The sequence below is a fragment of the Engraulis encrasicolus genome, chromosome 3 (genome assembly GCF_034702125.1).
Source record: "Engraulis encrasicolus isolate BLACKSEA-1 chromosome 3, IST_EnEncr_1.0, whole genome shotgun sequence".
Classification (NCBI taxonomy): domain Eukaryota; kingdom Metazoa; phylum Chordata; class Actinopteri; order Clupeiformes; family Engraulidae; genus Engraulis; species Engraulis encrasicolus.
Window position 1 is genome coordinate 21900277 of NC_085859.1, and position 24729 is coordinate 21925005.

The window sequence follows — 24729 nt, forward strand, 5'->3', positions numbered from 1 at the left end:
TCCTTACCCAGTAATAAGGACAGTGTTTTAGTTTAAGCCTTTTCTGTTTGAGTCTAGTGCCACTATTTGACAGATGTTGAAAATTGTGATTGACGTAGCATTGTGTTTCCAATGTTCAATCTCTTTTTTTCAACTTTATCCAACAGTATGGAAATATTGGGTAGTGTGTAGCAGGCATCTCACAGTTCTGCGCTATGCATTTCCAGACTTAGCTTGCGCTTGATTGGTAATGGCATGCGATGCAATATTAAAGCATACAGGGCCAGTCTTAATGTTGCTAAATTTAGCCCTGTTTTTCCATCCATGTGCTCGCTGTGCTCTCTGGCTGTGTTCTGTCTGTGATGATTAGTCATGTGGCTTGAGGTACCTGTGCAGCCCACATCGTTTGTTTGCTTGGGAAAAGAGAGGAGGGTTGGGGTGGTGGGGTTGTGGGGGGGGCGGGTCACCGGTGAGTCACTGAGGCAGCCCATCCATTTACACACGACTGATATCTCACAGAGAGGAAGTCCACATGGACAAGCTGCTGTGTCCCCTTAGGGGTGACAACACATCCATGACTTCCCCCCCACCTCCTCCTTATCCTCCCTCCATCCTCCTCCTCCTACTCCTCCTTCTCTCCCCCCTCTCCTCCTCCTCCTTCTCTCTCTTCCAGCCTCCTTCCACCTAGGGGTGACAATACATCCATGCGTCTCTCCTCCTCCTCCTCCTCCTCCTCCCTCCATACTCCTCCTTCTCTCTCCTCTTCCTCCTCCTACTTGTCCTCTCTCCCTGCCTCCTTCCACTTCAGTCTTTCCACCTCAATTGTTTTCTGCGTTTTGAGGTTTGCCTCTTCTGCTGCAGTGAGCTCGGAGCTCCAGCCGAGGCACTCGGGGACAGACAGCACAGCACAGCACAGCCAGTACAGCCAGCCAGGCCCTAATGACAAACAACAAACATGATGCTTGATGGCAGGAAGATCCTGTTTGACATTGCATGTACGTACGCTCACGCTGGTCTACGCTTGCATGCCATGAGCCGTTCCTTGTGACATGAGCTGACATATCTCTGCCTGTTCTTCTCCCTCGTCTATATAGGTGAGTGGACTGCACAACATAGTGTTTGGCTTGCCTGCCAGTATGTGTACGGCAGGGGAGGGGAGAGGAGAGGAGAGGAGAGGAGAGGAGATTTTGTGATCTGCCTCTGTCTCTGTTGCTGCTTCAGCTGCTCCTGCAGCAGCAGCCCCGTCGCTGGAGTCGCCGGCACAGGCTGGGAAAGTTTGAGGGGGTGGGAGGGGGGAAAGGAGGGGGAAGGCAGCCGCTGTGATTGGCTCAGAGCAGACTGGGAACTCTGTTGTAGTTCCATCCTTAAGCCAGGGAGCATCAGCTTCAAGCTCACTGGCAGGCACAGGAAACGCCGAGGCCACAGTCCTTCCTGTTTTTGCTCTCACAGTGCATGGCGCTTCTTTTATGTTTTTAAAGGATACATATTTTGGAGGGCGGACGAGAGTGTGTGCGTGCGCGCTCGCAGGTTGTGTGACGGTGTGAGAGAGAGAGACAGGAGCGTGGGGAGGAGGAGGAGGAGGAGGAGGATATAGCAGAGAGTGACAGTGCGATCCACTGGGCACGGGTTGACATCTCCTCTGTGGCTCTCCCTCTCCGTGGAGAAAAGTAAGTTCCTATTTGGGCCTTTCTTACCCCCCCCCCCCCCCCCCCAAACAACACCTCCCCTACCTCTGTTGCCTCTGTCTCTGTCCCACTCTGTAGCCTTACCTCCCCTTGGGTAGTCTTGTGTGTCGCTGCTCTGTCCTGTCCTGTCCTGCTGCTGTGCCTAGTTGAACGTTAATGTTTCAGAAAGAACCGGAATGTTCAGTTAGTCTTTAGTCTGTCTCTTGAGTGGGTACCTATGTGGGTGTGTGTCATGATGTTTGACAGTGTTGACAATTTGTTTGCTGTGGAAAGCTGAATGAAAAGTTGAAGCGTGTGTGTGTGTGTGTGTGTGTGCGTGCGTGCGTGCGTGCGTGCGTGCGTGCGTGCGTGCGTGTGTGTGTGTGTGTGTGTGTGTGTGTGTGTGTGTGTGTGTGTGTGTGTGTGTGTGTGTGTGTGAGAGAGAGAGAGAGAGAGAGAGAGATCGAGAGCGAGAGCGTGCGCTTAACGTGCGTGTGTGTACGCATATGTGTGTGTTTTGAACTTGGGTAATTGTGAGGTGACAAGGTGACTTTCCCTGCTGTCACTGCTCCTCGACAAACTTGTCACTGTGATGCGTTTTATATGCTGGTGTTTTTAAATTGGCCTCGTCCAAAAAGACCTTGTCATCCGCTGGCGGTTACAAAGCAGTGAGTGCACTGTTACTATAAATAGATTTGTTTTGGCAAAAATGCAGCAACAACACTCTTACTGTATGTCTGACACACACGGGTTGAGCAGTGAAAGTTGCAAAACATTTCACGTGCTGCATTTGAATTCTCCAGAGTATAGATGTCTGCTTCGGTGGTAACAACACAACAGCAGGCGACCTGTAATAGTACACCCTGACTTTGCCGCGCTGTGTTCCATAAACTCAGTTTACAGTAGGCCTACCTTACTCCCCTTAGTACCTTACTCCCCTTTCTCCTGGCCAGGTTGAAGACTGGTTGGTTCTATGGTTGTGCAGCACAGGCGGAAAAAAAAATCTGGGTCTGTTTTCATGTTTTCCTTCCATGTGTCACAGTTTCCCTCATTAAACAAAGCCATGTGCAATAGCTTCCTGCTTTAGAATAGACGGCCGAGCTCGCTGTGCAGGAGAGGAAGCAAATGTGCAATTATGGTGCGTATCAAGTGCTGGCGGATTAGAGGGAAATGCGTAAAACAGTCGTGTGGGAGAGTGGGAGGAGAGCCCTGAAGTGATCAAACGAAACACAACAACAAACTTTCTAATGAACAAGAGTGATGCTCCTTTATTTCGCCATCTATCTTTCTGTCTGTCTGTCCATTCGACTGTCTGTCTTGTCTGTCTGTCTGCCTGCAAACAGAGAGAGAGAGAGAGAGAGAGAGAGAGAGAAAATCTGAAATTATCAAACGAAACACAAAAACAAACTTTCTAATGAAGGAGTGTGACCCTCCTTAATTTCCCCATCTGTCGGTATATCTGTCTATCTACTGATCTGCTGTATCTGTCCGTCCATCCATCTGTCCGTCCGTCCGTGTGCCTGTTCCACCTCCACCCCAAGCCCCCTGCTGATTTGTTTAGCCAGCCACCTGTCACGGCTATCTACGCTCCCAGGAGGCATAAAGAGCACTGTGTGTGTGGCACCGACCGCTGACATGCAAATGAACAACTGGGTATTCTCGTGTGACGGCACACTCGCTCAAATTACCCTGTAATAGCTGATAAAGACACACACGGGACACACAGCAGCCACATTGTTTCGCGTAACCATGGAAACCGCTGGCGTGGACAGGAGTGGAGTGTGTGGGGTGGTACTGTACTGTAGTGCGACCTGTGGGCATGCGTCACTTGGAGGTGAGGTGAGCGTTGTGACATTGGCTCGCTGTGTGTTATTTTGCCTCCAGCAGCTCCTTCCAGACAGCGGTGCCTTGAAGGCCTTAATCAATTGGTCTTGAAGGCCTTAATCAATCTCTCTTATATTGGGTGGGGGTGGGGGGGGGTTATCATTTTTCAGACAGGACAGTGGGAGATGACAGGAAACGAGATGAAATGACCGGGGCTGGGAATCGAACCCGGGTCGCCGCGTAGCAGTCCAGTCTCCAGCCCAGCAGTGCCCTCACCCTAACCCTTAACCCTAACCCTAGCCACGGCTGGGCCCTTAATCAATTGTTAACGCTAACCACTAAACCTAGCCCTTGCCCTAAACCTAACCCTAACTCTATGCCCTAACAAATCCTTGGTCAAAAACACTAAACCTAACCCTCACCTTTACCCCAAACTAATCCATAACCCTAATCCTAAGCCAAATCCTCAACCCCTAAGACTAACCCTTGTTTGTTGATGTGCTTGGCAGGCATGGTGCCTTAAAGGGGCACAATGTAGGATGACGTAGTTTGCGCGTTGGCATGCCTGTTGCTGTTTAACCCATTGTGTCCTGGAGCGACATATACGCTGCATTGAAGTTCTTGAGATTTTAGCTGCTTTATTAAAAATGTGGGCATGTTAGAGCTGAATGAACACTATACTAGTGCAAAATGAAGGTTCTAGAATAGATTTTATTTCATTAGATTTATTTCATGTCTGTATGAGGCTGAGATATTTAGGATTTAATATAGAGGGCACCCTTTCCCAAAAAGGGCTTAGGACAAAATGGGTTAAATAAACTCGCTGTGAGAATGTTTTTCATCACGGAATGCCAGCAGTTGATACAAATCTGAATACAGTATGTAAAGTGATTTTTCGCATGAGAAGTGTTTCCCACGACACTCGAAGCCGACCGCTCTCACAAAAGTTACATGTGGTCGCGAGAGTCATCGTTCACTTACTAGTGACTCAAATAAGCATCGGCTGACTTGGGGCAGTGATTAATTAAACTTTTAATCCTACATTGAGCCCCTTTAAAGGCACTGTTGCGGGACCTAAAACACCAAGGGCACACAGCACAGAGCAGGCTGGAGGGGATGAGCGAGCCGTGCGTGCACTGACAAGGGAACGGCAGCTGAGCAGCAGCCAGCTATAGTAGTAAGCAGAAAGCAAAGGCGACAGCAAGGCAGGGAGTTCAGAGTGCCCGTGGTGTTGGTGTTTTGCACATGTAAATGTGCTGTGAAGATGCCCTGGTGACGAGAGAGCTGTGTGGCATTTCCAGGGCCTGGTGCGTGGACCTGTCACATCTTGTCTTCACTTGTTCTAGTGTGCATGTGTGTACCATCTCCCTCTGTCTGTCTCTCACTCTGTTTCTCTGTCCCTTTTCTCTTTAGCTCTGTATCACACGCTCCATCTCTGTCTCTCTGTCTCTCTGTCTGTCTGTCTGTCTGTCTGTCTGTCTGTCTGTCTCTCTCTCTCTCTCTCTCTCTCTCTCTCTCTCTCTCTCTCTCTCTCTCTCTCTCTCTCTCTCTGTCTGTCTCCCCTTTGCACTCTGTCACTCTCTCCTTCTCCATCTCTCAACCTATTTGATGGACACAAAGGTTGGGGTGAAGCTAGAGGTCCTAGGAGTGTCAGATCCCTCCCTGACATTCTCTCTCTCTCTCTCTCTCTCTCTCTCTCTCTCTCTCTCTCTCTCTCTCTCTCTCTCTCTCTCTCTCTCTCTCTCTCTCTCTCTCTCTCTATCTCTCTCTCTCTCTCTCTCTATCTCTCTCTCACTCTCACCACAGCTCTTCATCTCTCTCTCTCTCTCTCTCTCTCTCACACACACAGACAGACAGACAGACAGACAGACAGACAGACAGACAGACAGACAGACAGACAGACAGACAGACAGACACACACACACACACACACACACACACACACACACACACACACACACACACACACAGCCTCACATGGCCGTAGCCAGGAATTTGAAATAAGGGAGGTCCATAGTGCGCGCGCAGCCCGCCAGAATTTTTTTTATAGGTGCTCTGTGTAGGATGTTGCCCGGAGTATCTATTGTAACTATGTTGCTCATTGAAACTATGCTGTCAATTTTGGTCTTTTCATGAATATTTGCTAACTAATGAACTAATATTTACTAGTATGACCACAGTTTACAGTATGTTTTGCAGCTGAAAAGATTTCTGGAAATTCAAAATGGCGGACAATGGAGAAGATCCCCTTTTTCATGTGTGAAAAATATATTATTTTCTCTAAAAATAAGTGAGGTCCGGACCTCTCTTACCTCATTTGTGGCTATGGCCATGCCCAGACATACTTGTTGAGATAGATCTTGCTGACAGGAGGGCAGCCTGACTGGTTGTTTGGAAGTCCTTAGTGGCCCAGACTGACCTCAAGGCTGGCTGAGGTGCTGTCGTTTGGGTGTCTGTCTGTGCTGCTGACTCACTCAGCTGGAACCCTTTACAGCTACTGCCCGAGAGCATACATCACTGAGAATCACCTTTTTCAAGTGTTAAATCGCCCCCTATTTAACCAAATGTGGACTTCACGTTGCTTTTTAAAATGCTCACACATGCACTGCTTACAGTCATGGGTAAGCGGTTAAAGTGTCAGTCTTGTATCCCAAAATTTGCCGGTTCGACTCCCGACCTGCCAGGTTGGTGCGGGGAGTAATTAACCAGTGCTCCCATCCTCCTCAATGACTGAGGTATGGTACGGTCCCACCACACTGCTCCCTTGGGTGCCATTGGGGGCTGCCCCCTTGCGGGTGAGGCATAAATGCAATTTTGTTGTGTGCAGTGGGCAGTGAACACTTGTGTGCTGTGAAGTGCTGTGTCACAATGACAATGGGAGTTGGAGTTTCCCAGTTAGGCTTTCACTTTTTACTTCACTTCACTTCACGTTTTTAAAATGCTCCTGTTCACACATGCACTGCTTACTTACTTGGGACTTAATGTTGCCTCAGGAACATAGGCCATTGACGAAACTCTTCCATCCTCTCCTGTCTTGCACCCTCTGTTCCAGTTGTTGCCACGATAGCCCTTGAAGGGCTCTTTTCCAAAACGCTATATCCACCATTTTTGACTTTTTGCATTTTAATATTGGAATGGACTGTTAAGAAGTCCTATCATCTATGTGTGAATTCTTGCCATTCAAATGTTTCGAGAACATACTTTTTAAACCTCTATAAAATGCATTTTTCAATGCAATTCAATGGAATGCCAAATACAAAAATGTCAATTTTCCAACATTCTATAATACGGATATATCTCATTTTGGAAAAGAGCTATTCCCTTCTTCCTTCATTTCCTGCTCAACAGTTCTTCTCCAGGAGGATCTTGATCTGCCTCTCTTTATTTTGCCCTGTGGGTTCAGTGTCAGAACTTGTTTTGTTATTGCTTCTTTTTTTTCGTGTTTGTGTATGACCTATCCACTTCCATTTCCTCCTCCATATTTGTGTTTCTATTGAGTTTTGTTTGGTGAGTTTCCACAGTTTGGCATTACGTGATGGTGTTGGGCTAGAAGATTCCTGTCTCTCTTGCGTTGCTGGTAGAGATAGCAGGACAAGTGCAGGTGCCCAGTAGCTTCAGTACTTAGTAGCAGGAGCTGGTAGAGCTTGATGTGCAGGGACAGTTTGGACACAGCCCCAAGCCTGCCTGGTCTCACATGGAATGAGGCTGACCTGGAAGACAAAAGGTGAAGCCAACTCCAACAACCCCCTAGAGCGGTTAATTTGTCTGTTTAAATAAATACCCATTTGCACATATAAACAAAGTTACAAAGAGTCATTCTAAGGCAAATTAATCGTGCCTAATGGTTTAAGAGGAAAAACAGGCTTTTGCAACGGATGCCAACTAATAGAGTAGTGGTAGAGAACATCAGTAAACCTGCCTGTCAAAACCTCATACAGATGCACTGTCGACTGAACGGGAGCGTACCTATTTTCCCTGGGTCCTATGTTCCCCAGTCTTTGTATGGGAAAGTTTTTTTTTTAAAGGGTTTTAAGTTCCCCAGTAGCGGGGAACGTACTATATGTACTGTATATCCTATAGGAACCGGGGAACATAGGACCCGGGGAACATAGGGATGACCCAGACTGAACAGGCAGCCTGACCTATAGCTCACTGGTTAGTGCGTCTGCCTCCCAAGTCAGTGTCCCGTTAGGTTGTGAAGCTCGGGTGGCGGGACTGCTTTGGATGACCTTGGTTACAATTAGACCAATGAGTCGCACAAGAGTAGGCTAGAAATCTGGCCCTAATGTGGCTGATATGGTAGGGCACACGTTTACTACTCGGCCGTCCCAGGTTCGATTCCCGGTCCGGGTCCTTTGCCGGTCCTTCCCCATCTCTCTCTCCCAGCTCACTTCCTGTCTCTCCTTCACTATCCTGTCTCACAAAAAACAATAGGGCAGAACCCCCCCCCCCCCCCCCAAAAAAAAAAAAGAGTAGGCTAGAAAACTAGATGAACCAAAAATGCTTTAGCCTGGCATGTGGTCTGACCCTGGTCCTTCTGAGATCACCACAACAGGCACCAGGCCTAGCTCACCAATCGCAACGTGAAGTTTTTTTTCCCTTCTTCTGTTTAAATATTTTGGCTTTTGGCAGGACAGTGACAGCAAATGCCGTCACTATGGCTAATGAAAAGTAGTTGTTTGATTGGTCATAGGCTAGCATTGGCCAAGGCAGTACAGAGGGAATTTGAACAAGAATGACGGTATGGTTTGGTCCCACCTACAAACCTCCACTCTCTGGACCATGCAATTCCAGACTAATGTCTTCCTTGCCAGGCGAGCAAGAACACAAAGTTACTTGATAGACATCTATGCACTCATCCTTTAACCATATCGTGGGTGCCTAATGTGCAGGGGAAGTGCAAAGGCAACTAGCATTCTTCCAAATGACTCTCCTTACTCAAAGCGGCCTCAAAACACACTTTCCATAATCAAACAGCCCTATAGCCAAACGATATAGTGTAACATTGACAACTAATCTCATTTCTTGGGTTAGGTCAGTGTGGAATCTGGAGCTGCATTATTGACTATGCATTTGCACTTCATTATCCCAAAAAGGATCAATGACATTAAGTCACAAGGACATTCATAACACAAATACTACGTGTTAAATACTGTATGATTTCAGCAAAACTGGGGCAAGCCATATTGGGGAAGTCTTGTATGCATGTAAACATACTGAATGATGTATGTTATCGTGTGTAGCCTACATTCTGTCAAATCATTTTATCACAAGAACACAAGTCGACTAGTGTTAACAACACTGCAGTCATTGTTGCATTGTCATCGATCTTTAAAACGAAGGTCAGAGTTTTCACAAAAGTTGACAAGGCAAGTAAAGGGTTGTCACAACATCAGGCAGCAGAGCATGGTTAATCCATTGATGTCTACAGTAAAGCACCTGCAAAAAAGGCTGCTGAATGCCTAAGCCCTTTTTAAAGAAAAGTTAGCTCATTTAAGCACTAAGATCCTCATCTTGCATTAGAATGTCTTCATTCAGCCCTAACACACCACGATTTTTAATCAAATTGTCTCAAATCTCATGATCCTGAATGTTGCGTCATGCAGCTCCAGGCGCCAGGGTCAATGTTGCATCCAGCATCAATGGTTTAAGTGAACATGGCTTTCATGGGCACTGCAAACACAGGCACAATGCTTGTATTCAGAAAAGTAATGGGTAATTTGTTTAAAAGTGCCTTGTAAACGTCAATGATTGACTGCACCACAGTAAAGCAGAAGAGCACACCTTACATGGTGCTGTTGCACATTAGCAAGCCCTATGCCTGGCAGCAGTGCTGCGCCTGACGCCATCTAAGAAAAGTAAAACACCAGCGCTATCCAAGGCAGATATTTAGACAGATGTGTGAAAATTATAGATAATTTTAGACCCACCAAGCAGCACACTGTCCACCTTTTCTAGCAGTGGAAGTCCTGCATGGGGGGAAATGAGAAACGCTCAAAGGCATTCGAAGGAAAATGTGGCTGGCTTAGAACATTGGAGAGAGGTAGAACAGTTGAGCAGTTGCACACTTTGCATAATTCTAAACCAAAGGAACATTGTAAAAAGCTGTGTGAAGCTTTGAATTGCAACCAACAGGATGAGAGATCTATCTGGGAGAATGAGATCCAGCTGAAAGGATGCACTTTAGGCAGGGGGTAAACCACAACAGAGGACAGGCCCAAGCAAACGGGGAGCTAGCAAGCCAGGATGGGAGCACTGCATTTTTCACTGATAGCTAGTTCTGGTCAAAGACAAGCATAGCTTCTATTTTGTACGGTCGGCTGGTTGGCATTGCTTGACATTACTTCTGACTGGTGCAAAGCAAACTTCCATGGGGAAGGTTATATTCAGGGTTCACAGTTAGTTCCTAATTCAGTTTTATTCTGTTTCGACAACAGCTGTTTGATCATTAACCTTCCTAAACAACAAACACAATTGTGAGACCTAAATGAGAAGTCTATATACTGTTGGTGCCCAACAACACATGCAAATTAGGACAAAGAGTTGTAAACCAGCACAGCCATACTTTACAGAATTACATGTGATTTTTTTTAAAGGACATACTGTACTTTTGCAATTTAAAGATGTTTGCATCAGATTTATTTATTTTATTTATTTTTTGAGGCAAAGTGGATGGATTTTAGTTTATACTTCAGACGAGTGTAATTCACTTCAAGGACGTCTAGCGGCCATTCAGGGAATTTGAATTAATGCTCCTTATCTTGGCCGATGAATCACAATGAAGAGCATCCCATATGTCATCCTATTTGTTGCGCTGATTGTTGTAGCACTGTTGCATGCACAGGGACTTGAAAAACAAATGTTTAGCCTGCCCCCTGCCTAGTTCATTGACCCTTCCTTTAGCTTGATTTGACCTAAAAATGTAGCTATTCACAATATAGGCCTGCATGTCAGAAAATCATGTATGACGTCCCAGTGAGCATTTACTTACTGGCTTCCCATAATTAAAAAAAATGCCCTGAACTCAGTACACTTTGCATATTTTATTTGGTTATTAAAAATCTTGCTTAAGGCGTACATAAGTGACATTTAATTAAAGAGGTCTCAGAGCCAACATTCCACAGACCAAAACTACCCTAAAGCAAACAAAAAATGTTTCTGCACTCTTTTAGTTTGTATGCTGTATCATACCATTTATTGCAAACCGGTTACATTACTTCAACTGCAGCATGCGACAGACATCAGCATAATTATTTTTTGAGCACAGGTAAAATATAAATTAGGCCCTTTTTTCATGAATGTTGTAGCTTGTAGCATCCTATTTTCAAAATTACAAAGGCAGCTATTACACAAGGTCACTAATTGCCATCATTACTTCCCCCCAATTCTCCTTCCTGCTGAAATGAAATCCAAATAGCAATTGCCATAGCAATATTGCTCTCTGGTCCAACCCTCACGTCCCCAACCCAACTGTATAAAACATGTGATGAAGGGGCATAAATATGAAACTTTGCCCTCCTGCCCCTTGTTCTTTTAGCACAGTGGTGGCATGCATACCATAAAACTTGCTGTCATTTGGTTGTCCATTCAGATGTCACTGTTCTTGAAACCTTGTTCTGTGAAGACACAAGCCCTAGGCACAGTATGTTTTAATCACAACTTTCTTTTGAGTTCACCTCAAGTCCTTCAAAACAGTTCATTCATGTTGATGTTTTGGTCAAGACTTCTTTTTAAGTGTCCTTTTGCCGTGACACCAAATATGATTAACTATCCTGTCTCACGTCTGAAGCGCATGCCACAGCAGTTCATAGCATCCACAGGCCCACTGTCAATCATCATCATCACAGGCTTAATGCGGAGCGATTTAATTATGAATCTCCATAATTGCTAAGGAGTAATTGGATGACCTGTGTCCACAAACAGGGCACACAAAGCGCGTGCAAAAAAAAATTACAGTGGAAAAATCTCTCGACCCTGACATGACACATGTTTCCATTAAAGCAAAGAGCCACTCGCGGCCTGGGAGGCAAGAGGGTAGAGGGAGCAGCGGGTTAATGTGACAAAAAAGGCCCTGAAAAGGCGTCCCCCTGAGCCTCTCTAAAAGGCCACAGCCAATGTCCCCTTTTCCCAAACTCTCCCCGGACACATAATGGCTCGCGCGGCGCAGGCAGAGTACACACAAGAGCAAGACAGCAGGCAAGATGCAGTGAGAAGCACTTGACACCAAAGCATTATGACCGAGCACATTTTAACTAAGAGCAGCCCAGATGCGGCCAGTAGACTCAAACACACCCTGAAGCTAGTACGCAGAATAAAGTAGATGTGTTTACTAGAGAAACAGCCGACAAGAACAGCATATTCCCACTGCTGGCTGGCTTTCTCTCTGGCTGACTTTACTTCACATCTTTCCTGTCCAAATGGTTAACCTTACACTTAAGTTTACTTAAAAGGGGGGATTTTAAATGTAAATTTTGTATTAGATCTGCGAGTGAAGACTGTGGCTAGTTTCTTCAGTATTCATTTTCCAGTAGCGTTCAATGGCATGGGCCTATTTGTTTTTCTCAGTCCAGCCACACACTGAGTATTTGTGTGAAAAAGCAAGACTGTTAGGATGAGACAAGCATGGGGTTTGGTCCAAAAAGTTTCCATAAACAAGTGGGTGCTTGTCTATTTTAAGTCTTTCTTTTGCCATTTCCAAAGCGATGCTATCTCTCCTCCTCACATCCATGCCTTCCATACTTTGTAAGATATTTTTTATTAATAACGACCAACCACAGCTCTCGCTAAATAACAGTTAAGTGTGATTTATGCTTGTGTTCCAAGGGCCAGTGGCCTTCAAAGAATGTCCCTCACCCCCGCAGCTGTGCCAGTACTCCCTCCGTCATCGAGTTTTACTGTAAATGTGAATATTTTAATGCGGAATGAGGAATCATATTAAGTACTGTTTCTCAGAGTGCAGAGAACTCAAAGTCTAAAGCTTTCACCATTAGGCCGCAAACAGCTTTGGCCGGGCCCAGGACAAAGTCATCCGAAAGGACCCCCCATATACAATATAATCTGGGCCCATTCTCTCTGTCCCTGGGCCCGGGACAACTGTGCCCTTTGTCCAACGCCCCCCCCCCAACGGTTACATGAATATTTCAATTAAAACAAACAAGTCCGGCCGGAGCAACTAAATTTCGTTCCTCACACATCAGTGGGCAACACAATCTCAAACAAGCTAGAGTCCAAAGCTTACAGTATTTGGCTTACTCAATATTCAAGCATTCATGTGGCGATAATAATGATGATGATGATGATCATGATCAAAGGTGAATCTTGTCACCAGGCTAGGCAGGCCACTGCTTGAGGCCCGTAAGTCAGAAGATGATGAACAACAGCTAAAAGTGTAGTGATTTGTTGCGAATGCTTTTTATTTAGAATTTTCGCTTGGGGCCCCAACTGACCCTAGAATCATCTCTGATCATGATTCTAATCAATATGGACAGAAGATTTTCCCCCTGCATCACAGGGACTCTCCAAGATTGCTCCCTCCATGCGTGATCGGCGCAGCCTAATTTCCCCATACCATTAGCCCACACATGGCAATTACACTCAACCTCTAGCACAATGATCATGGCCATCATCAACATCACCATCCTCAGAGGCAGCGCCACAGCCAGGGCCAGATTAAGACAGCCTGGGGCCCCTAGGCTATGGGTTGCTGTGGGGCCCCTCGGAAGGTAAATTTCATGACAAATTTACATAGACAGTGTCATAATTACGAGCTAGGAATTAATGATAACTTGTCTATCAACTGCACTCAATAGCACACATGATTTTTTTCAATATTGCATCCTGTCACAATTCAGCAATTTTCACTCTTTGCCATTCAGGGGCCCCCTGTCAGATGGGGGCCCCAAGGATGCAGCCATATCTAGCCTGTGCATTAATCCGGCCCTGGCCACAGCAATCGCAATGTCTTTGTGGACGAAGACAACAGAGATTACAAAATATGACATGAATGGGGAGGAGGGATATTTACAATCTCTCTCTCTCTCTCTCTCTCTCTCTCTCTCTCTCTCTCTCTCTCTCTCTGTGCAGCTCTGCACCATGAGACGTTAATTACCATAATGAAGCACTTAGCATGTTCTTCGGCCCAAAGACAAGACAGCTGATCTGACATTGCCACGGCTCACTCACTCCTCCCTTCTCTAATCATCTGCCCTCACTGACTCCCTTGCTCTTTCTCTCTCTCTCTTTCTTTCTCTCTCTCTCTTTCTTTCTCTCTCTCTCTCTCTCTCTCTCTCTCCCTCTCTCTGTCTCTCTCTCTCTCTCTCTCTCTCTCTCTCTCTCTCTCTCTCTCTCTCTCTCTCTCTCTCTCTCTCTCTCTCTCTCCTTCCTTGCCCTCTCTCTCTCTCTCTCTCCTTCCTTGCTCTCTCTCTCTCTCTCTCTCTCTCTCTCTCTCTCTCTCTCTCTCTCCCTTGTCGCCCCATCCACTCTCTGTCATCTGTGTGACTCACTCTCTGTTTACTGGATACATCAAGTTGGACTTGATTGTTTGTTTTTTCTGCACGGCGCTCTCTCTCTCTCTCTCTTTCCCTCTCTCAGATTCCATTTCAGCCTGTCATCTGAGCTCCCCTGAGAGCTGCTGTTGCGACTGATGTGTCTGTCTGTCTCCCGTGAGCTGGTCCTGCCAGCCAGGCCGCTCTATGTGTGAGTGTGTGTGTGTGTGCGTGTGCGTGTGCGTGTGTGTGTGCGTGTGTGACCCGTCTCTTTCTTACCCCAGCTAGCCGCCACCACCCCCTTGGACTCTCACGTGGCATGCCCTGCTGTGCCATCCGCCAGGGGCAGGCCAGACCAATGGCTCTCATTCACCTGAGATGCATTACAGAACCCCCTACCTACCTCCACCAGCCTCCTTCATAGATTCTTTGAGCCTCTCTTGATTCTTTTAATCTGTGTCTCTCTTTCTCTTTCTCTTTCTCTTTCTTTTTCTTTTTCTCTTTTTCTTTATCTGTCTATTTTTCTTTCTTTCTTTCTCTCTCTCTCTCTCTCTGTCTCTGTCTCTGTCTCTCTCTTTCCCTCTCTCTCTCTCTATCTCTCTCTCTCTCTCTCTCTCGGTCTGTCTTTTTGTCTGTGTCCACTTCACTTGAGCTTTAGTGGCCTCACAGATACACAGACACCCCCCCCCCACACACACACACACACACTCTCTTTTCCAGGGTATCTTCAATTCCACCTCCTCCTGTGCTCCACCTTCCTCAGTCTGTTGATGCTTTTCTGTACCGTTGGTTACCATCAGAAGAGGGAGTGAGGGAGTGAGAAGAGAGGACTGTATTTATGGACTACTGTTAGGCCTATACACTACGCCTATAACCAACTGCCTCAGAATTCCAAGTGAATTTAAATCCTTATTGTAAGTTGGTTGATGCTTTGAATTGCAGCTTAACACACACAACTCCACACAACTTACAATAAAGATTTAAACTATCTTGAAGTTCTGACGCAGCTGGCAAACTTGTGATTTCAAGTTAAACCATGCTGTGCCATTGCAGTGTCTATCAGAAGAAATTAACTATGTAAGTTATCATGACTTATCCCACTGATATCATTGTTTACAGTGTACTGTACAGTATATGTACTCCCTCTCTGGGGGCTAGTGACTAATGCCACCACATGGGGGAGCTGTTACATTAGCTTGGGTTTTCCCTCTGAGCAGCGCAATTGCAAGTATATGTAATCACTGAAGGCTATCTCACAGGCAGGCATATGCATCCTCTCCCCCTCCAGCCCAATGCCACCCTCCCAACCAGTGGTTCCCAACTGGGGGTCAGGAGTGGACCCTTCAGAGCAGGGGTGAGGAATCCTTTTCATTCAAGGGGGCAGCCACCTTTACAACAGTCCCCAACTTCAAGTCAAGTAGGTTTTATTGTCAATTTCTTTACATGCACTGGTCATACAAAGAATTTGAAATTACATTTCTTGCTTTCCCATACAGACATAGACTAATCTAGGTAAGGACATAGACAGTATAGACATAGACAGTACTTATACATGGACTTAAGACAGTATGGACATAGACAGTGCTCATACAGACATTTAAAGTGCAAGACTGGACAACAGAAGACTTGTAGAGGACATACATTAAGAGGTATTGTTGTGCTTTTGTGCTTTTCCTAAAAAGTCCTTTATAGTGTTCTGACATGGTAATAGTAGCATTTTGAAGAAAAATAAATATTAAAAAGGTCTGTCAAGTACACCAGCAGCAGTGTGTGTGTGTGTGTGTGTGTGTGTGTGTGTGTGTGTGTGTGTGTGTGTGTGTGTGTGTGTGTGTGTGTGTGTGTGTGTGGTGTGTGTGTGTGTGTGTGTGTGTGTGTGTGTGTGTGTGTGTGTGTGTGTGTATGTGTGTGTATGTGTTTAGTGCAGGTAGAAGGTGCGGTGTGCGTCTGTGTGTGTGTTCGTGTGTCTGTGTGTGTGTGTGTGTGTGTGTGTGTGTGTGTGTGTGTGTGTGTGTGTGTGTGTGTGTGTGTGTGTGTCAGTGTGTGTACTGTATGTTTGGCTTTAGTGCAGAAAGTGCAGTGTGCTTGTGTGTGTGTGTGTGTGTGTGTGTGTGTGTGTGTGTGTGTGTGTGTGTGTGTGTGTGTGTGTGTGTGTGTGTGTGTGTGTGTGTGTGTGTGTGTGTGTGTGTGTGTGTGTGTGTGTGTGTGTGTGTGTGTGTGCATGTTTTGAGTTAGTGCAGGTTGAAAGTTCAGTCACAAGTATAGTAGTGCAGGTGGAATGTTCAGTCGCAGATATGGTGGTGGGGGATGGGGGGGGGGTTGTCAGTGGCCTTGCTGGCTAGAGGCTGACAGTGGAGGTAGAGTGGGTTGAGTGTTCAGCATCTTGATCGCTTGGTGCATTGTGCTGCTCGCCAGCCTGGTGGTACGGGAACGGAGGCGCCTGTACCTCTTTCCAGAGGGCAGGAGGCTGAACAGTTTGTGTGCAGGGTGGCTTGTGTCTTTGATGATCATCAGTGCTTTCCGGGTGAGGCGTGTGGTGTAAATGTCCTGCAGGGAGGGGAGTGGTACTCCAATGATCTTCTTCGCTGTGTTCACAACACGCTGGAGTGTCTTCCTGTTTTTCTCCGTGCAGCTTCCTCCCCACACTGTGATGCAGTTGGACACGACGCTCTCTATGGTTCCTCTGTAGAATGTTGTCATGATGGAGGGTGTAGCACTTGCCTTCTTTAGTTTGCGCAGGAAGTAGAGACGCTGATGGGCCTTCTTCGCCAGTGATGTAGTGTTGGTGGTCCAAGAGAGGTCGTCGCTGATGTGCACTCCAAGGAACTTGGTGCTGCTCACTCTCTCCACAGCATCGCCGTTGATGGTCAGTGGTGGCAGTTGTTTTTGGACCCTTTGGAAGTTGACAACAATCTCCTTAGTCTTGTTGACATTCAGCAGGAGGTTGTTGTCTTTGCACCATCTGGCCAGCAGGTCTACTTCTTCTCTGTAGTGAGTCTCATCGCCCTTGGTGATGAGGCCCACCAGTGTTGTATCATCCGCAAACTTCACTAGATGGTTAGTGCTGTGGGTCGTTGTGCAGTCGTGTGTCAGCAGCGTGAACAGCAGGGGGCTGAGAACACAACCTTGCGGAGCCCCCGTTCTCAGGGTCAGGGTGCTTGAGGTGTTGTTCCCTACCCGTACTGCTTGTGGTCTTTGCATCAGGAAGTCCAGCAGCCAGTTGCAGAGGGAGGTGCTGAAACCTAGTTTGTCCAGTTTTCTGATGAGTTGTTGTGGTATTATGGTATTGAATGCTGAACTGAAGTCAATGAACAGCATTCTCACATATGAGTCTTTATTGTCCAAGTGGGTGAGGGCTGGATGGAGGGCAGAGCAAATTGCATCCTCCGTGGATCGCTTGGCTCGGTATGCGAACTGGTAGGGGTCCAGGGTGGGGGGTAGGGTTCACTACCCCCCCTGAAAATACAACTTAATTGTATTGCAAATGTAATTTCTAAGATTTCTTTACAAAGCAAGTCATATTTAATGTGAAATTGCATAATATGAAAATGATATCGGGGGCCGGATAAGATGGCCTCAACGGCCCTCGGGACATAGGTTCCCCATCCCCTTCTTCAGAGGGTCACAGTGGTACTGCAGGGGGGGCTCAGAGACAGAAGGCATGTTGCATAGAAATGGGAAAACCAAAGGTCACCATTTAACTAGTTCCATGAATTGGTTCGTTTCAGTATAACTTCTGGCTAATATACATATGTACCTTTACTTATGCATTTAAATGTAGAGATATTAATGGACAAAAAATGTTTGCTGTTTGGAATATTGAGGTGAGGGGCGCTGGGAGCAAAAAGGGATCACAGCAGAAAAAAAGTTTGGGAACCGCTGTCCGATGTCATCCCTTTTTAGAATTCATTTAATTGCAAGCACTCGCCGCCTCCCAGTTATATTGGCAATAAGGTTAATGACAAAATGCCATGCCATCATCAAATCAATGCAACTATAATTTGGTCAGTCATCCTTGTCGGTATGAAACAGCTTCCTTATGAAAGAGTCGTGTTTTTTTCCCCGTTCTTGGCTATGGATATGAAATAAATTGAATTGAAATTGTGTTGCTTGGCCCTCTTTCAAAGGAGGGCCACAGAAGAGTCACAGTCTATTAAAGCCTACATTCTGTTTTAATATATTGCGGACAATAACAAAGTCACAGCTTGTTCTGAAAATAGAAGGCTTTCCATCATAACAAAACCTTGCCGCCGTCATGAATATAATAGAGTTTAGACTTACTTATCCAAGACCAGAATGATGATGCAGATGAACAATAAACCCACAATAGTCATTTGAAATGGGAAAACATCCAACATTATTTAACACATGTTGTGAAATGGTGTGTGGCAATATTGACTTGACGGCTGTTTAAAAAATGATAGGCCTCTACATGTAATTGTTTTCAATCTCGTATGCAGTTTCAGTCTCATATGAAGCACTCACAATAACTAGAGTATTGTGCTCTGTTCGTGCGTATTATATAAAATAGATATTGAGGTAAGACATTGTGCCGGCGACCCAGGTTCGAGGTCCGGACCGAGGTCCTTTGCTGTATCAGTATCAGTATTGGTGGTGGGGGCACTATGATGACCTTGGCAGGCTGTACGGCAATGTTTTGCTTCGGGCCCCATGTGTGCAATTCTTCTGCCACAGACAGATGTGGTACTTGTGACTTCACAAAGTCTGAAAAGGTGGCTCATTAGTCATGCAGTCAATACACCGACATACTCCTTTATGCATATTCTGTCAATGAAAGAGAATTTTTCAATTTTCCAAAAGCACGACTTCACAGGCAGCCTTTTAAGGTCTACTTTGTTTTCATCCATTTGTGCGGTGCACTGCACACACAAGTCATTTTTTTTGCCTAAAAGATGAGCACGTATTAGCATTTCAAAGGGCACACTTCCTCTTCATATGTCAGAGCTCGTTTCGTTACAAACACAGAGAATGGGATTATGACATCTCCTATCAATTCTGGGAATTTTCTTAACTTCAGTCACCAGCCGCAACAGGAAGTCATACCTTTGCTATTTTAGCTGCAAAACGCTAACCACACTTGCTAAACAGCCAGCCCTTCACGTCATCCCTGTTGATGCTGAATTTGACATTGTCGCCTGAGCACTGAAACATTTCCCTACATTTCATACATTATTCAAGTCACATAAAGGAGAGAGAGAGAGGGGGAAATAAATAAATGTCGGGGACAGCATGAAACTTGGTCCAAAGTCAATCAAAGTCACAGCCACCTACATTTGTAAGCTATTGAGGGACATATCTATAATGTGTTTATTTTGTTGCCAGTCAGCCACTCACAAATACAAACATAACAAATAACTCTCTACAAACGTTATAAGCTTAATCAAACAAACATCTAAATGGTAACATCACATTTTAATTGAGCAGGTTTCTACAAAGTGTTTGCGTGTGTGTGTGTGTGTGTGTGTGTGTGTGTGTGTGTGTGTGTGTGCGCGCGCGCGCGTGTGTGTGCGCGCGTGTGTGTGTGCGTGCGTGTGTGCGTGTGCTTGCGTGCGTGCGTGTGTGTGTGTGTGTATGCATGCGCGCATTCTCAAGTGTTTTTTCTTGTGTGCTTTCCCTCTGCCCGTGGGAAACATACAATTTTAATCTGGCATCAGTCTTCTCAAGCAAGGGAGCCATTTAATTCCTCGTTTTATTAGTAAAATATGACATTTTGACACGTTAAATATTAAAATATAAAAAGATAGTAAATGTTGTCTGTGTCATAGGCAACTATTCCCTAAGTGATCATTTTTAATTGTCTTGACAGTGGCTTTGGGTAGGGGGCCCCAGATAGACCAACGACTTCTGTGGAGCTTCTTGTGGATTTTCTGTCATCGTCATAGTCATCTGTATGAGCTCATCATTTACTGTTTACGTCTGGATCCCGCTGCCATGAATTTGTTTTACTGAAGACAAATCACTACCACAACTTTACCCAACAACATTTACCGGTACCGGGAAGGCAGCTGTCTCACCGTGCGGTCTTGTTGAAATTAAAGCATTTCCACCATTTCTCCATTACCTACACTCGACTCCCTGCTCCCTGCACCCTTCCCCATTTCTGTTACAGCAATTTGTGGGGATTTCATATTCAGATTGCGCCTCGCCGTCATCATAACAGCCGCCTTTTAGCTTCCTGTTTGGCGTCTTTAAGTGTGGCCATGCCGCCGTGATAGATGACCCCACTGTCAGATCCCCAGATGGTGCTCCCCTCCCCATGCTGGCACGACAGCGGCGCAACGCTTCAGCGTGACACAAATAAAGATGAGATGAGATGAAATGAAATGAGATGAGAGAGAGAGAGAGAGAGAGTGAGAGTGAGAGTGAGAGTGAGAGAGAGAGCGAGAGCGAGAGCGAGAGCGAGAGCGAGAGCGAGAGCGAGAGAGAGTGAGAGTGAGAGTGAGAGTGAGAGAGAGAGAGAGCGAGAGAGCGAGAGAGAGAGAGCGAGAGAGCGAGAGAGCGCGAGCGAGAGAGAGAGCGAGAGAGAGCGAGAGAGCGAGAGAGAGCTGCGATCCTCTATCTAAAGGAAGAAGGTGCTGCTGAGGAGGAAAGAATTGCTCAGAAACTAATCTAATGCCTAGAAGTAACCGCGGCTGTACTGCGCCCTGCGTAATGTCTTTAGAGCTATGAACAGGGCCGTTTCAAGGTATGGTACGGGGGGCCCGGGCAAAGGGGGACTTGTGACACCTTCGGCCCTTGGTCATTGCCTCGTTTGCTTGCCTGGTTATGACAGGCATGGGGGCCCTAGGTCATTGCCTCGTTTGCTTGCCTGGTTGTGACAGGCAAGGGGGCCCTAGGTCATTGCCTCGTTTGCTTGCCTGGTTGTGACAGGCTTGGGTTTGAAAAGAAAAAAGGAGGCAGCACCATTGTGCGGGCCGGGTTTAGACTCTCTCTCTGTCCCAATGTCTTGATGGGCCTAAGGGGAAGTCTGATTCCAATCAGGCCTGTGATGGACTTAATGAACTGCCAGCGTTCTCCAAGCACAGTCGCCTTGTGTGCCGCCTTCTAATCGATATTGACGCACCAGCTCCGAAGTGCCACTTACAATTGAATGGATGAACCAGCGGAGCCTCTCAGTCAGTCGCCATTTCCCCGAACGAGAGGAGGACAGGATTGATGGAGGGGCGTCCCTGCCTTGCAGATAATACCCCCGTTTAGAGTAGAGCGCTGACGGATGGGAGTCGAGGGCCACAGCCTCCACCGATAAGGGCAGGAGCAATACATTGATCTGATAGGGGCAAACCTCCTACCCCAAATGTTATAAGATGATAACATCTACTATGGGCACATTGGGCACGCTACAAGATCTACCATATTGACTTTTTATATTAATATTGCACATTTATGTAGCTTACATATGGACGCACAATAGTTATAATACATATGGCTGCACACACACACACACACACACACACACACACACACACACACACACACACACACACACACACACACACACACACACACACACACACACACACACACACACACACACACACACACACACACACACACACCCTCTCTCTCAGCTTTATGCATGCGCTGTATGTGTGAGAGCGAGAGAGAAAGAGCGACAGCATATGCCAAGAGTGGTGTGAAGGACAGAAGCGCACTCTTCTCCTGAGAGAGGGAATGTGTAACAGACAACATCTCTATTCAAGCAATTCCCTGCTAATTAGTGATGTCCCAAATCAGCTCCTACGCATTATCCTTCAGCACTGTTCTTCAGCATCCCCCAAGCCTTCTGCACGCACTCAATTTTTCAGGGTTAATTCAGTACACAACTCAACACTTGCAGTGCTGCATATACTCTCTCAGTGTTAAATTAACATTGCGACATTTACTGTGGTGTGCATGGAGTCCTTAGCACACCTATGTGCAGAGAAGCTGACAAGGGGGGACAAAGAGGTCCCTTGCCCCTGGCCCAGGGAGATGGGGGCCCATAATTGGGTCCTCATTAGATTTAATGTATTGGGTGGGGGGCCCTTTGAGGTGATTTTGTCTAGGACTGTCAGCAGCCCTGCCTGTGTGTAGTGTGCTTACCCATTCAATGTGTCCTCTTGTCATCAAAACATAGTCAGTTGCCACACGTAAGAAACATCACAGACATACGTAATGTTGGTCAGTATAGTATTTGTTTATAGCACATCACACAGTTGTCATTTAACGTGTTTAATAAAGAGGAAGAAGACAAAAATATTATGGTTTATGAATTGTTTTAATCCATGAGACTATAGATAAATAAGTTCATAGCTAATGACCTACAAGTCAATCAAAAGCTGATGAGACTAGAAATGCACTCAGAGAGTGCAGACATCCACCAAGGAAGCTATTTCACAGTGCTGTCAGGTGTCCAGGTCCACACACATAACAGAAAGTAATTAAGCGAGAAATAGAGAAGGGGAAAAAGACAATGTTTGATTTTTTTAAAATTGTCATTATTTTATTGTCTCCACAGACACAGAGAAAGTTCCACTGTCTGTGGTTGAGGTCCCCCTGGCAGAGCGCTTGGCCACACCATGCAAAAGGATGCCAGCACGGGAGAAAGCCAGACGGAGAGCGTGAGTGAATATCACATCCAGAATTGTGCACACTGCCATTGCCTGCAGTTGAATGTATACATGTGGGTGGTTGACATGACGTGGCCTTTTTTTGTTCCCCTATGTCAAAGTTATGTATTTTTTATTAAAAAGGTGCTAAAAACTGTGTTTATGCTGTTCCGAATGTGCAGTTGTATATGTTCATATAAATCAGTTACAACATTAATCTTCAATTTATTCACAATTTAGGGCCAAAGTAGAAAAAAGCTCATATGGTGTGACGGTTCCAATCCATAATCCACTCCCAAAGTTTGAATAAAAACGGGAAAACGTACTCATTTTCTATATATTCAGTCATGTAATCATAGCCAAGACATACATTGTTGAGCCTATTTAGTGAAGATTTCAGGCATTATAAATTTGACCATCATTAACTGAAACATTTTGACCCCAAAACTGATATCATATCGTTTGACACCAGATTTAAATTTTTGAACGGTTAATTGTCTGGACACCTTTGCCAAGTGGGGGTTCCTCATTCTTTCAGGAAGAACAATATCACCTCAGAAGGACATTGATACCTACAAGATGAGTTTTAGCACTTCATAATGTCCCAAAAAAAATCAAGTTTATCCGACACCGCTGAAACAGTTCCATGTTGTGTGTCTTTTGGTGTGACACAGAGCGTTATGTTTGAATAAGACAACAACCTCCTGCTGAATGTCAACAAGACCAAGGAGATTGTTGTCAACTTCCAAAGGGTCCAAAAACAACTGCCACCACTGACCATCGACGGCGATGCTGTGGAGAGAGTGAGCAGCACCAAGTTCCTTGGAGTGCACATCAGCGACGACCTCTCTTGGACCACCAACACTACATCACTGGCGAAGAAGGCCCATCAGCGTCTCTACTTCCTGCGCAAACTAAAGAAGGCAAGTGCTACACCCTCCATCATGACAACATTCTACAGAGGAACCATAGAGAGCGTCGTGTCCAACTGCATCACAGTGTGGGGAGGAAGCTGCACGGAGAAAAACAGGAAGACACTCCAGCGTGTTGTGAACACAGCGAAGAAGATCATTGGAGTACCACTCCCCTCCCTGCAGGACATTTACACCACACGCCTCACCCGGAAAGCACTGATGATCATCAAAGACACAAGCCACCCTGCACACAAACTGTTCAGCCTCCTGCCCTCTGGAAAGAGGTACAGGCGCCTCCGTTCCCGTACCACCAGGCTGGCGAGCAGCACAATGCACCAAGCGATCAAGATGCTGAACACTCAACCCACTCTCCCTCCACTGTCAGCCTCTAGCCAGCAAGGCCACTGACAACAACCCCCCCCCCCATCCCCCACCACCATATCTGCGACTGAACATTCCACCTGCACTACTATACTTGTGACTGAACTTTCAACCTGCACTAACTCAAAACATGCACACACACACACACACACACACACACACACACACACACACACACACACACACACACACACACACACACACACACACACACACACACACAAGCACACTGCACTTTCTACCTGCACTAAACACATACACACACATACACACACACACACACACACACACACACACACACACACACACTGCTGCTGGTGTACTTGACAGACCTTTTTTAATATTTATTTTCTTCAAAATGCTACTATTACCATGTCAGAACGCTATAAAGGACTTTTTTTTAGGAAAAGCACAAAAGCACAACAAATACCTCTTAATGTATGTCCTCTACAAGTCTTCTGTTGTCCAGTCTTGCACTTTAAATGTCTGTATGAGCACTGTCTATGTCCATACTGTCTTAAGTCCATGTATAAGTACTGTCTATGTCTATACTGTCTATGTCCTTACCTAGATTAGTCTATGTCTGTATGGGAAAGCAAGAAATGTAATTTCAAATTCTTTGTATGACCAGTGCATGTAAAGAAATTGACAATAAAACCTACTTGACTTGACTTGACTTGAATAGAAGATGCAGCGGCATAACAGCAGATTGTGGGCCCTATGTACAATCAGCTGCAATGGACCCCCCCCCAGCGATATAGTATCTACGTAAATCAGACACTGTGTGGGCCCCTTGTATACATGGGGCCCTGGTAACTGCCCTGTACGGCAACCCTGAGAAGATGGGCTCGTGCCTGGCTACTGATACTGAAATGTC

The 24729-nt window shown here is 45.9% G+C and overlaps 1 protein-coding gene across 1 annotated transcript in view; it reads left to right on the top strand.

Annotated features, from left to right (window-relative positions):
• Window positions 1-1372: 1372 nt before the first annotated feature.
• Window positions 1373-24729, top strand: part of pde4d (phosphodiesterase 4D, cAMP-specific) — a 273715-nt gene continuing 250358 nt past the window's right edge. The window contains exons 1-2 of the mRNA XM_063194992.1: window positions 1373-1646; window positions 22467-22569. Coding sequence (XP_063051062.1) covers window positions 22528-22569 — 42 coding nt within the window. The 5' untranslated portion in view covers window positions 1373-1646; window positions 22467-22527. The remainder of the gene's footprint in view (window positions 1647-22466; window positions 22570-24729) is intronic.